Source organism: Bos indicus x Bos taurus, unplaced genomic scaffold, assembly GCF_003369695.1.
Source record: "Bos indicus x Bos taurus breed Angus x Brahman F1 hybrid unplaced genomic scaffold, Bos_hybrid_MaternalHap_v2.0 tig00003498_arrow_arrow_obj, whole genome shotgun sequence".
NCBI classification, from domain to species: Eukaryota; Metazoa; Chordata; class Mammalia; order Artiodactyla; family Bovidae; genus Bos; species Bos indicus x Bos taurus.
Genome location: NW_020867687.1, coordinates 12,426 through 24,872, shown reverse-complemented (window position 1 = coordinate 24,872; position 12,447 = coordinate 12,426). Strand labels below are relative to the sequence as shown.

General features: G+C 60.6%; 3 protein-coding genes across 3 annotated transcripts; all 3 read left to right on the top strand.

Annotated features, from left to right (window-relative positions):
• The first annotated feature begins 1,347 nt into the window (after positions 1 to 1,347).
• On the top strand, positions 1,348 to 3,150 carry LOC113889076 (ubiquitin carboxyl-terminal hydrolase 17-like protein 6). The gene has a single exon (XM_027535943.1). The coding sequence runs from the start codon at positions 1,461 to 1,463 to the stop codon at positions 3,060 to 3,062; it is 1,602 nt and encodes a 533-aa protein (XP_027391744.1). The 5' UTR covers positions 1,348 to 1,460; the 3' UTR covers positions 3,063 to 3,150.
• A 1,114-nt stretch (positions 3,151 to 4,264) lies between these two features.
• LOC113889071 (ubiquitin carboxyl-terminal hydrolase 17-like protein 6) lies at positions 4,265 to 9,785 on the top strand. Its single transcript, XM_027535942.1, has 2 exons — positions 4,265 to 4,686; positions 6,314 to 9,785. Exons 1-2 carry the CDS (start codon positions 4,265 to 4,267, stop codon positions 7,659 to 7,661), a joined length of 1,770 nt encoding a protein of 589 aa, XP_027391743.1. The 3' UTR covers positions 7,662 to 9,785.
• Positions 9,786 to 9,948: 163 nt separating this feature from the next.
• On the top strand, positions 9,949 to 11,973 carry LOC113889070 (ubiquitin carboxyl-terminal hydrolase 17-like protein 6). Its single transcript, XM_027535941.1, has one exon. The coding sequence runs from the start codon at positions 10,669 to 10,671 to the stop codon at positions 11,971 to 11,973; it is 1,305 nt and encodes a 434-aa protein (XP_027391742.1). The 5' UTR covers positions 9,949 to 10,668.
• The last annotated feature ends 474 nt before the right edge of the window (positions 11,974 to 12,447 follow it).

The following is a 12,447-nucleotide window of genomic DNA, read 5'->3' as shown; positions in this document are numbered from 1 at the left end:
ATCCACACCCTCTGAAGAAGGAGGAGGAGGAGGAAGAGGAGGAGAAGAAGAATGTCGATTGGGGTGGCGTGACAGAGGGAATGGGAAGGTGGCCTTATGCTGCGCGAAATCCGTGCAAAAGAGAGAAAAATCCTGGCTGATCTCGCTTCTCTGTGCCATGGGAAGGAGGTAAGAGGACAGCAAGGGTGTGAGCACTTGGATCATAAAGCACAAAGCGGTAGGCTCCTAGGATGGGATGGGGGGAGCGGGAGGTGGGAGGGGTGCAATAGGCTAAGGAAGAAAACGGGGTCAGGGCCCTTCTTTCCTAGTAAGGACCAACGGAATCAACACTCCAGCTATGGTAAACCTGTGGACGGTCAAACCCCCATAGTCCTGGAAGGCGAGCATAATGTCCAGGACGGGAGAGCAAACAAACACACATGTCACACACCGAGAAGGAAAGCAACAGTCATCCTCCTCCAGGAGGGAAACCTTTTTTATACCTTGAGTTATACCGCATTTTGAGCCCCGGAATTCGAAAGACGACTGTATGAGTCAACTAGTGTATATAAAAGAGAGAAAGAGAATAAAAGCAACAAAAAAATAACAAAATGAACACAAAATTTAAAAAAAAGTTTAAAAATAAATGGAAAAAAAAAAAAAAAAAAACCGCAAAAAACCCCAAAACACCCAGCAGGGGAAAAAAAAAAAAAAAAAGTAAATGATAAAGGAAGAAGGAAAAGGAAGAACAAAGGGCAGCGGAGAGAGAAAAGGAGCTGCAGAAATGAATCCAAAGTTGCAGGAAGCCTATGCCTTTCTAAATGAGCTCGCTTTGGGTCTTGAGCAACGGCCCTGAAGGGAGAAAAGCATATGTGGCACTCTGCTGGCATCTTTTGGTGCTAGGACCCTGAACGCTAGAAGAGTGTCCAGTGAGAACGCATAGAAATTGGGGAGGACCTCGCTGGAGCGCAAAGTTGAGGCAAGGGTTTATTGTTGTCCGGGGAGGGGTTGTCCTCAGGCAGGGGTCTGGGGTCGGGAGACCCCTAAAGGGGAGAGGTTCGGTGGGCAGACATATGTTTCCACACGTGTGTTAGGATGTGAATGGTGAGCCCACGGAAGTCCTGTGCAGCCGGCATTTGTGTGCTGAACTTGGAAGCCCCGCAGTGAATCTCTAGCGGGCAAGGCTGGAAGGCCCAATGCCCCCGAATCACTTGCATCCTGAGCCCTTTGGTCCAGGGGGTCAGGTCGGAAGTGCGTGTGGGGCCTCGTCAAGGGGAATTCCCCGAGAAAAGTGAGGGTGGTTGGATGGCGGGAGTGGGAGTGGGCACGCCCTCGGCCGCCTCAGCCAATGAGGAGCCTGCACGCGCGGGGGTGGGGCTGTGGGGAAGCCCCCAAAGGCCCGAGGGGGCGGGGCCCAGGCCCTTTTCTGGAGCCGGACCGTCTGAGGGAAGGAGGCGTCGGCGTGCAGCTGCAGGTAGGAGATGGAAACCCTCGTGGGCCTTGTGTGCAGAGCCCCGGGGGCTGCTTCTGAGCACGGGGGAGGTGTGTGTCCGTCTCCCTTCGACGTCTTCCCCGGAGGGCAAGGTTGTGGGCCCAGCGGCGCTGGTGCGGATGCCCTTCGGGGACCCTCTGTCCCTGAGGGGCCGTCGCCGGCGCTTGGGCGTCCCCAGCGGGGTGACTTGGCTCCTGGGTCAGCAGGGCTGACGCCTGGCCAGAAAGGCGCCCTGAGTTGGAAGGGGCCGTGGGGGGTGGGGGCTGGGCTTCAGAACCTGGGGAACACCTGCTACGTGAACGCGGCGCTGCAGTGTCTGAGCCACACGCCGCCCCTGGCCAGCTGGATGGTGTCCCAGCAGCACGCCACCCTCTGTCCGGCCCGCAGCGCCTGCACGCTCTGTGCCATGCGAGCTCACGTGACCCGAGCCCTCCTTCACGCGGGAGAGGTGATCCGGCCCCGCAAGGACCTGCTGGCGGGCTTCCACAGACACCAGCAGGAAGATGCCCACGAGTTTCTGATGTTCACTCTGAATGCCATGCAGCAAGGGTGCTTGAGTGCATCCCAGCCGTCGGGCCATGCCTCCGAGGACACCACCGTCATCCGTCAGATCTTCGGCGGGACCTGGAGGTCTCAGATCCAGTGTCTCCGCTGCCTCGGTGTCTCGGACACGTTCGACCCTTATCTGGACATCAGCCTGGATATCACGGCGGCCCAGAGTGTGGAGCAAGCTCTGAGAGAGCTGGTGAAGCCCGAGAAGCTGGACGCGGACAATGCCTATGACTGTGGCGTCTGTCTCCGGAAGGTGCCTGCCACCAAGAGGTTGACTTTGCACAGCACCTCCCAGGTCCTGGTGCTGGTGCTGAAGCGGTTCACACCGGTGAGCGGGGCCAAAAGGGCTCAGGAGGTGCGCTATCCCCAGTGCTTGGACCTGCAGCCCTACACGTCTGAGCGGAAGGCAGGGCCACTGGGCTACGTGCTCTATGCCGTGCTGGTGCACTCCGGGTGGAGCTGTGAGCGAGGACACTACTTCTGTTACGTCCGAGCGGGCAACGGCCAATGGTATAAGATGGACGATGCCAAGGTGACCGCCTGTGACGAGACCGCTGCCCTGAGCCAGAGCGCCTACGTCCTGTTCTACGCCCGGGAGGGTGCGTGGGAAGGGGGCGCTGGGGGAGGGGCAGCGGCCCCCGTCGGGGCTGACCCCACAGAGCCCGGGCAGCCTGCGGGAGACGCCAGCGGCAGAGCTCCTGGGTCGGAGGAGTCCCCGGGGGACACAGAGGTCGAAGGGATGAGCTTAGAGCAGTGGAGACGCCTGCAAGAACACAGCCGACCGAAGCCGGCCTTGGAGCTGCGGAAGGTCCAGTCTGCCCTGCCTGCCGGCGCAGTCGTGATTCACCAGTCCAAACACGGAGGAGGGAGAAACCGCACGCCGCCCCAACAGGAGCACGAGCGGCTCGACCGTCCCAGCACGGACACCCCGCCTCCGGGGCCGAAGAACGTCGGCAACGGCCCTTGTGCCGGCGGGAGGGCCAGAGCCACCAAGGGGAAGAACAAGAAGCCGCGGCCGTCTCTGGGGCTGTGGCGGTAGGTCGGCTCTGACGCACATGCGTGCAGACGCCCAGGCACACGCTGTGTGCGGCACGCCCTGTGTGACGCACCGAGAGTGCCGACGAGGAGCGAGTTCCTCTCGGCCGTGTGCGTGATGCAGCCTCCTGGGAAAAAGCGGGGCCTGGAGTGTGCCCGGGGTCTCGGTGTTCACTTGGGACGGGCTCGTGCCTGAGCGGCTGAGCTCTCGAGGGCTGGCTCTGCTGGGAAGTCGCTGGAGAGGATGGGGTGATGGGGTGCATGAGCGGGCCTGGGCACGGTCCGAGGGCCTCCCACTTCTGCGAGGGTGGGAGAGTCCTCTCGGGATGGGACTTTGGGTGTGGGTTTGCCTTTCGTTCCCCGTCTCCGTTCCCTGGCCGCACCGCTGGCCTCGGGTGAGTGACGCGGCCTGGAGACGCCTCACAGAGCGCTCACAGCCAGCCGAGCAAGGAGAAGATCTCGGGAGCCCTTCGGGGGGCAGGGAAGAGCGGGTGCAGGTCCATGAACCGTCTCCTTCCGGCCGGTCAGGCTCTCGAAAATGCCCCAGACGTCGAGAGGCGTCCGGGGAGAAGACGGGCAAGCAGCCTTTATGGGTGTCTGTCCTCGGGAGGCCTCGTGCTACTTGGCGGAGGGTCCGGCAGGAATGAGGCGGGGATGCGCGCGTCCCCGGCACGACGCTCGTCCGCAAAGATCCCTGGGGCTCCATGTCCGGTGCAAGGAGTACGCTGGAGAAGCTCCAAGTGCCAAACAGGAGAAGCGATCCACAAGGCCATGAGCACCGCCACCAGCACCACCAGCACCCACACGAAGGCCAAGGGGAGAAAGGCAACCCAACCAGTCCCAAAGAAACTTCTCCACCAGCATCGCACCGGTGCCTGAGTGGAGATATGTCGCGCCACGTTCATTTCTGAAAGCAAAGGTCCTCCCCGCACTGAGGAAAGACCCGAGCCTACCCTAGATTGTGATAGCAAGACAACTGGACTTCCGACTCTGCCCGTCCTGTCTGGCAGTCTCATCCAGCTGGGCCCCGGGCAAACGCCTCTGGACGCGAGGAGATGCGGCCGGCCTCCAAAGTGCCTGGGGCGGTGGGGAAGCTGTCCTCCCCTAGCTGCTTTCGCGACTGCCTCATGGGCCCGTGACCCGCTGGAGGGCACCTGAGGCCCCTTATCGACCACCTCTTGCGTTTTTCTTTCTTTGGCTTGGCTGATGGCTTCAAACCCCAAACCCTCCATCAAACGGCAGACCGGGAATTTGCGATGTAACATCTCCGACCTCGAGGGCCAACTCTGGCTCCTGACTGCGCGAGTCGGCGTGGCAAGGAACAGAGACCGTTCCGATGGCTTGTTCCCCCGCATGGCTACCTACGCCGCACCATGCCCTCCGCACGTAGAGAGGACAAAGAATGATGAGCAGTATCTTCCCCCGAGAACACGAACAAGCGTGCCCTGCACGAGGAAGCGGAGCCACCCACGGTCCGCCCTCATCATCACCACGCATCTTCCTCCGCCCCATCGTCTCAAATGGACTTACTGCTTGCCCCATCCACACCCTCTGAAGAAGGAGGAGGAGGAGGAAGAGGAGGAGAAGAAGAATGTCGATTGGGGTGGCGTGACAGAGGGAATGGGAAGGTGGCCTTATGCTGGGCGAAATCCGTGCAAAAGAGAGAAAAATCCTGGCTGATCTCGCTTCTCTGTGCCATGGGAAGGAGGTAAGAGGACAGCAAGGGTGTGAGCACTTGGATCATAAAGCACAAAGCGGTAGGCTCCTAGGATGGGATGGGGGGAGCGGGAGGTGGGAGGGGTGCAATAGGCTAAGGAAGAAAACGGGGTCAGGGCCCTTCTTTCCTAGTAAGGACCAACGGAATCAACACTCCAGCTATGGTAAACCTGTGGACGGTCAAACCCCCATAGTCCTGGAAGGCGAGCATAATGTCCAGGACGGGAGAGCAAACAAACACACATGTCACACACCGAGAAGGAAAGCAACAGTCATCCTCCTCCAGGAGGGAAACCTTTTTTATACCTTGAGTTATACCGCATTTTGAGCCCCGGAATTCGAAAGACGACTGTATGAGTCAACTAGTGTATATAAAAGAGAGAAAGAGAATAAAAGCAACAAAAAAATAACAAAATGAACACAAAATTTAAAAAAAAAGTTTAAAAATAAACGGAAAAAAAAAAAAAAAAAACACCTCAAAAAACCCAAAAACACCCAGCAGGGAAAAAAAAAAAAAAAAGTAAATGATAAAGGAAGAAGGAAAAGGAAGAAAAAAGGGCAGCGGAGAGAGAAAAGGAGCTGCAGAAATGAATCCAAAGTTGCAGGAAGCCTATGCCTTTCTAAATGAGCTCGCTTTGGGTCTTGAGCAACGGCCCTGAAGGGAGAAAAGCATATGTGGCACTCTGCTGGCATCTTTTGGTGCTAGGACCCTGAACGCTAGAAGAGTGTCCAGTGAGAACGCATAGAAATTGGGGAGGACCTCGCTGGAGCGCAAAGTTGAGGCAAGGGTTTATTGTTGTCCGGGGAGGGGTTGTCCTCAGGCAGGGGTCTGGGGTCGGGAGACCCCTAAAGGGGAGAGGTTCGGTGGGCAGACATATGTTTCCACACGTGTGTTAGGATGTGAATGGTGAGCCCACGGAAGTCCTGTGCAGCCGGCATTTGTGTGCTGAACTTGGAAGCCCCGCAGTGAATCTCTAGCGGGCAAGGCTGGAAGGCCCAATGCCCCCGAATCACTTGCATCCTGAGCCCTTTGGTCCAGGGGGTCAGGTCGGAAGTGCGTGTGGGGCCTCGTCAAGGGGAATTCCCCGAGAAAAGTGAGGGTGGTTGGATGGCGGGAGTGGGAGTGGGCACGCCCTCGGCCGCCTCAGCCAATGAGGAGCCTGCACGTGCGGGGGTGGGGCTGTGGGGAAGCCCCCAAAGGCCCGAGGGGGCGGGGCCCAGGCCCTTTTCTGGAGCCGGACCGTCTGAGGGAAGGAGGCGTCGGCGTGCAGCTGCAGGTAGGAGATGGAAACCCTCGTGGGCCTTGTGTGCAGAGCCCCGGGGGCTGCTTCTGAGCACGGGGGAGGTGTGTGTCCGTCTCCCTTCGACGTCTTCCCCGGAGGGCAAGGTTGTGGGCCCAGCGGCGCTGGTGCGGATGCCCTTCGGGGACCCTCTGTCCCTGAGGGGCCGTCGCCGGCGCTTGGGCGTCCCCAGCGGGGTGACTTGGCTCCTGGGTCAGCAGGGCTGACGCCTGGCCAGAAAGGCGCCCTGAGTTGGAAGGGGCCGTGGGGGGGTGGGGGCTGGGCTTCAGAACCTGGGGAACACCTGCTACGTGAATGCGGCGCTGCAGTGTCTGAGCCACACGCCGCCCCTGGCCAGCTGGATGGTGTCCCAGCAGCACGCCACCCTCTGTCCGGCCCGCAGCGCCTGCACGCTCTGTGCCATGCGAGCTCACGTGACCCGAGCCCTCCTTCACGCGGGAGAGGTGATCCGGCCCCGCAAGGACCTGCTGGCGGGCTTCCACAGACACCAGCAGGAAGATGCCCACGAGTTTCTGATGTTCACTCTGAATGCCATGCAGCAAGGGTGCTTGAGTGCATCCCAGCCGTCGGGCCATGCCTCCGAGGACACCACCGTCATCCGTCAGATCTTCGGCGGGACCTGGAGGTCTCAGATCCAGTGTCTCCGCTGCCTCGGTGTCTCGGACACGTTCGACCCTTATCTGGACATCAGCCTGGATATCACGGCGGCTCAGAGTGTGGAGCAAGCTCTGAGAGAGCTGGTGAAGCCCGAGAAGCTGGACGCGGACAATGCCTATGACTGTGGCGTCTGTCTCCGGAAGGTGCCTGCCACCAAGAGGTTGACTTTGCACAGCACCTCCCAGGTCCTGGTGCTGGTGCTGAAGCGGTTCACACCGGTGAGCGGGGCCAAAAGGGCTCAGGAGGCGCGCTATCCCCAGTGCTTGGACCTGCAGCCCTACACGTCTGAGCGGAAGGCAGGGCCACTGGGCTACGTGCTCTATGCCGTGCTGGTGCACTCCGGGTGGAGCTGTGAGCGAGGACACTACTTCTGTTACGTCCGAGCGGGCAACGGCCAATGGTATAAGATGGACGATGCCAAGGTGACCGCCTGTGACGAGACCGCTGCCCTGAGCCAGAGCGCCTACGTCCTGTTCTACGCCCGGGAGGGTGCGTGGGAAGGGGGCGCTGGGGGAGGGGCAGCGGCCCCCGTCGGGGCTGACCCCACAGAGCCCGGGCAGCCTGCAGGAGACGCCAGCGGCAGAGCTCCTGGGTCGGAGGAGTCCCCGGGGGACACAGAGGTCGAAGGGATGAGCTTAGAGCAGTGGAGACGCCTGCAAGAACACAGCCGACCGAAGCCGGCCTTGGAGCTGCGGAAGGTCCAGTCTGCCCTGCCTGCCGGCGCAGTCGTGATTCACCAGTCCAAACACGGAGGAGGGAGAAACCGCACGCCGCCCCAACAGGAGCACGAGCGGCTCGACCGTCCCAGCACGGACACCCCGCCTCCGGGGCCGAAGAACGTCGGCAACGGCCCTTGTGCCAGCGGGAGGGCCAGAGCCACCAAGGGGAAGAACAAGAAGCCGCGGCCGTCTCTGGGGCTGTGGCGGTAGGTCGGCTCTGACGCACATGCGTGCAGACGCCCAGGCACACGCTGTGTGCGGCACGCCCTGTGTGACGCACCGAGAGTTCCGACGAGGAGCGAGTTCCTCTCGGCCGTGTGCGTGATGCAGCCTCCTGGGAAAGAGCGGGGCCTGGAGTGTGCCCGGGGTCTCGGTGTTCACTTGGCACGGGCTCGTGCCTGAGCGGCTGAGCTCTCGAGGGCTGGCTCTGCTGGGAAGTCGCTGGAGAGGATGGGGTGATGGGGTGCATGAGCGGGCCTGGGCACGGTCCGAGGGCCTCCCACTTCTGCGAGGGTGGGAGAGTCCTCTCGGGATGGGACTTTGGGTGTGGGTTTGCCTTTCGTTCCCCGCCTCCGTTCCCTGGCCGCACCGCTGGCCTCGGGTGAGTGACGCGGCCTGGAGACGCCTCACAGAGCGCTCACAGCCAGCCGAGCAAGGAGAAGATCTCGGGAGCCCTTCGGGGGGCAGGGAAGAGCGGGTGCAGGTCCATGAACCGTCTCCTTCCGGCCGGTCAGGCTCTCGAAAATGCCCCAGACGTCGAGAGGCGTCCGGGGAGAAGACGGGCAAGCAGCCTTTATGGGTGTCTGTCCTCGGGAGGCCTCGTGCTACTTGGCGGAGGGTCCGGCAGGAATGAGGCGGGGATGCGCGCGTCCCCGGCACGACGCTCGTCCGCAAAGATCCCTGGGGCTCCATGTCCGGTGCAAGGAGTACGCTGGAGAAGCTCCAAGTGCCAAACAGGAGAAGCGATCCACAAGGCCATGAGCACCGCCACCAGCACCACCAGCACCACCAGCACCAACACGAAGGCCAAGGGGAGAAAGGCAACCCAACCAGTCCCAAAGAAACTTCTCCACCAGCATCGCACCGGTGCCTGAGTGGAGATATGTCGCGCCACGTTCATTTCTGAAAGCAAAGGTCCTCCCCGCACTGAGGAAAGACCCGAGCCTACCCTAGATTGTGATAGCAAGACAACTGGACTTCCGACTCTGCCCGTCCTGTCTGGCAGTCTCATCCAGCTGGGCCCCGGGCAAACGCCTCTGGACGCGAGGAGATGCGGCCGGCCTCCAAAGTGCCTGGGGCGGTGGGGAAGCTGTCCTCCCCTAGCTGCTTTCGCGACTGCCTCATGGGCCCGTGACCCGCTGGAGGGGCACCTGAGGCCCCTTATCGACCACCTCTTGCGTTTTTCTTTCTTTGGCTTGGCTGATGGCTTCAAACCCCAAACCCTCCATCAAACGGCAGACCGGGAATTTGCGATGTAACATCTCCGACCTCGAGGGCCAACTCTGGCTCCTGACTGCGCGAGTCGGCGTGGCAAGGAACAGAGAGCGTTCCGATGGCTTGTTTCCCCCGCATGGCTACCTACGCCGCACCATGCCCTCCGCACGTAGAGAGGACAAAGAATGATGAGCAGTATCTTCCCCCGAGAACACGAACAAGCGTGCCCTGCACGAGGAAGCGGAGCCACCCACGGTCCGCCCTCATCATCACCACGCATCTTCCTCCGCCCCATCGTCTCAAATGGACTTACTGCTTGCCCCATCCACACCCTCTGAAGAAGGAGGAGGAGGAGGAAGAGGAGGAGAAGAAGAAGAATGTCGATTGGGGTGGCGTGACAGAGGGAATGGGAAGGTGGCCTTATGCTGGGCGAAATCCGTGCAAAAGAGAGAAAAATCCTGGCTGATCTCGCTTCTCTGTGCCATGGGAAGGAGGTAAGAGGACAGCAAGGGTGTGAGCACTTGGATCATAAAGCACAAAGCGGTAGGCTCCTAGGATGGGATGGGGGAGCGGGAGGTGGGAGGGGTGCAATAGGCTAAGGAAGAAAACGGGGTCAGGGCCCTTCTTTCCTAGTAAGGACCAACGGAATCAACACTCCAGCTATGGTAAACCTGTGGACGGTCAAACCCCCATAGTCCTGGAAGGCGAGCATAATGTCCAGGACGGGAGAGCAAACAAACACACATGTCACACACCGAGAAGGAAAGCAACAGTCATCCTCCTCCAGGAGGGAAACCTTTTTTATACCTTGAGTTATACCGCATTTTGAGCCCCGGAATTCGAAAGACGACTGTATGAGTCAACTAGTGTATATAAAAGAGAGAAAGAGAATAAAAGCAACAAAAAAATAACAAATGAACACAAAATTTAAAAAAAAGTTTAAAAATAAACGGAAAAAAAAAAAAAAAAAAACACCTCAAAAAACCCAAAACACCCAGCAGGGAAAAAAAAAAAAAAAAAGTAAATGATAAAGGAAGAAGGAAAAGGAAGAAAAAGGGCAGCGGAGAGAGAAAAGGAGCTGCAGAAATGAATCCAAAGTTGCAGGAAGCCTATGCCTTTCTAAATGAGCTCGCTTTGGGTCTTGAGCAACGGCCCTGAAGGGAGAAAAGCATATGTGGCACTCTGCTGGCATCTTTTGGTGCTAGGACCCTGAACGCTAGAAGAGTGTCCAGTGAGAACGCATAGAAATTGGGGAGGACCTCGCTGGAGCGCAAAGTTGAGGCAAGGGTTTATTGTTGTCCGGGGAGGGGTTGTCCTCAGGCAGGGGTCTGGGGTCGGGAGACCCCTAAAGGGGAGAGGTTCGGTGGGCAGACATATGTTTCCACACGTGTGTTAGGATGTGAATGGTGAGCCCACGGAAGTCCTGTGCAGCCGGCATTTGTGTGCTGAACTTGGAAGCCCCGCAGTGAATCTCTAGCGGGCAAGGCTGGAAGGCCCAATGCCCCCGAATCACTTGCATCCTGAGCCCTTTGGTCCAGGGGGTCAGGTCGGAAGTGCGTGTGGGGCCTCGTCAAGGGGAATTCCCCGAGAAAAGTGAGGGTGGTTGGATGGCGGGAGTGGGAGTGGGCACGCCCTCGGCCGCCTCAGCCAATGAGGAGCCTGCACGTGCGGGGGTGGGGCTGTGGGGAAGCCCCCAAAGGCCCGAGGGGGCGGGGCCCAGGCCCTTTTCTGGAGCCGGACCGTCTGAGGGAAGGAGGCGTCGGCGTGCAGCTGCAGGTAGGAGATGGAAACCCTCGTGGGCCTTGTGTGCAGAGCCCCGGGGGCTGCTTCTGAGCACGGGGGAGGTGTGTGTCCGTCTCCCTTCGACGTCTTCCCCGGAGGGCAAGGTTGTGGGCCCAGCGGCGCTGGTGCGGATGCCCTTCGGGGACCCTCTGTCCCTGAGGGGCCGTCGCCGGCGCTTGGGCGTCCCCAGCGGGGTGACTTGGCTCCTGGGTCAGCAGGGCTGACGCCTGGCCAGAAAGGCGCCCTGAGTTGGAAGGGGCCGTGGGGGGTGGGGGCTGGGCTTCAGAACCTGGGGAACACCTGCTACGTGAATGCGGCGCTGCAGTGTCTGAGCCACACGCCGCCCCTGGCCAGCTGGATGGTGTCCCAGCAGCACGCCACCCTCTGTCCGGCCCGCAGCGCCTGCACGCTCTGTGCCATGCGAGCTCACGTGACCCGAGCCCTCCTTCACGCGGGAGAGGTGATCCGGCCCCGCAAGGACCTGCTGGCGGGCTTCCACAGACACCAGCAGGAAGATGCCCACGAGTTTCTGATGTTCACTCTGAATGCCATGCAGCAAGGGTGCTTGAGTGCATCCCAGCCGTCGGGCCATGCCTCCGAGGACACCACCGTCATCCGTCAGATCTTCGGCGGGACCTGGAGGTCTCAGATCCAGTGTCTCCGCTGCCTCGGTGTCTCGGACACGTTCGACCCTTATCTGGACATCAGCCTGGATATCACGGCGGCTCAGAGTGTGGAGCAAGCTCTGAGAGAGCTGGTGAAGCCCGAGAAGCTGGACGCGGACAATGCCTATGACTGTGGCGTCTGTCTCCGGAAGGTGCCTGCCACCAAGAGGTTGACTTTGCACAGCACCTCCCAGGTCCTGGTGCTGGTGCTGAAGCGGTTCACACCGGTGAGCGGGGCCAAAAGGGCTCAGGAGGTGCGCTATCCCCAGTGCTTGGACCTGCAGCCCTACACGTCTGAGCGGAAGGCAGGGCCACTGGGCTACGTGCTCTATGCCGTGCTGGTGCACTCCGGGTGGAGCTGTGAGCGAGGACACTACTTCTGTTACGTCCGAGCGGGCAACGGCCAATGGTATAAGATGGACGATGCCAAGGTGACCGCCTGTGACGAGACCGCTGCCCTGAGCCAGAGCGCCTACGTCCTGTTCTACGCCCGGGAGGGTGCGTGGGAAGGGGCGCTGGGGGAGGGGCAGCGGCCCCCGTCGGGGCTGACCCCACAGAGCCCGGGCAGCCTGCAGGAGACGCCAGCGGCAGAGCTCCTGGGTCGGAGGAGTCCCCGGGGGACACAGAGGTCGAAGGGATGAGCTTAGAGCAGTGGAGACGCCTGCAAGAACACAGCCGACCGAAGCCGGCCTTGGAGCTGCGGAAGGTCCAGTCTGCCCTGCCTGCCGGCGCAGTCGTGATTCACCAGTCCAAACCCGGAGGAGGGAGAAACCGCACGCCGCCCCAACAGGAGCACGAGCGGCTCGACCGTCCCAGCACGGACACCCCGCCTCCGGGGCCGAAGAACGTCGGCAACGGCCCTTGTGCCAGCGGGAGGGCCAGAGCCACCAAGGGAAGAACAAGAAGCCGCGGCCGTCTCTGGGGCTGTGGCGGTAGGTCGGCTCTGACGCACATGCGTGCAGACGCCCAGGCACACGCTGTGTGCGGCACGCCCTGTGTGACGCACCGCGAGTTCCGACGAGGAGCGAGTTCCTCTCGGCCGTGTGCGTGATGCAGCCTCCTGGGAAAAAGCGGGGCCCTGGAGTGTGCCCGGGGTCTCGGTGTTCACTTGGGAC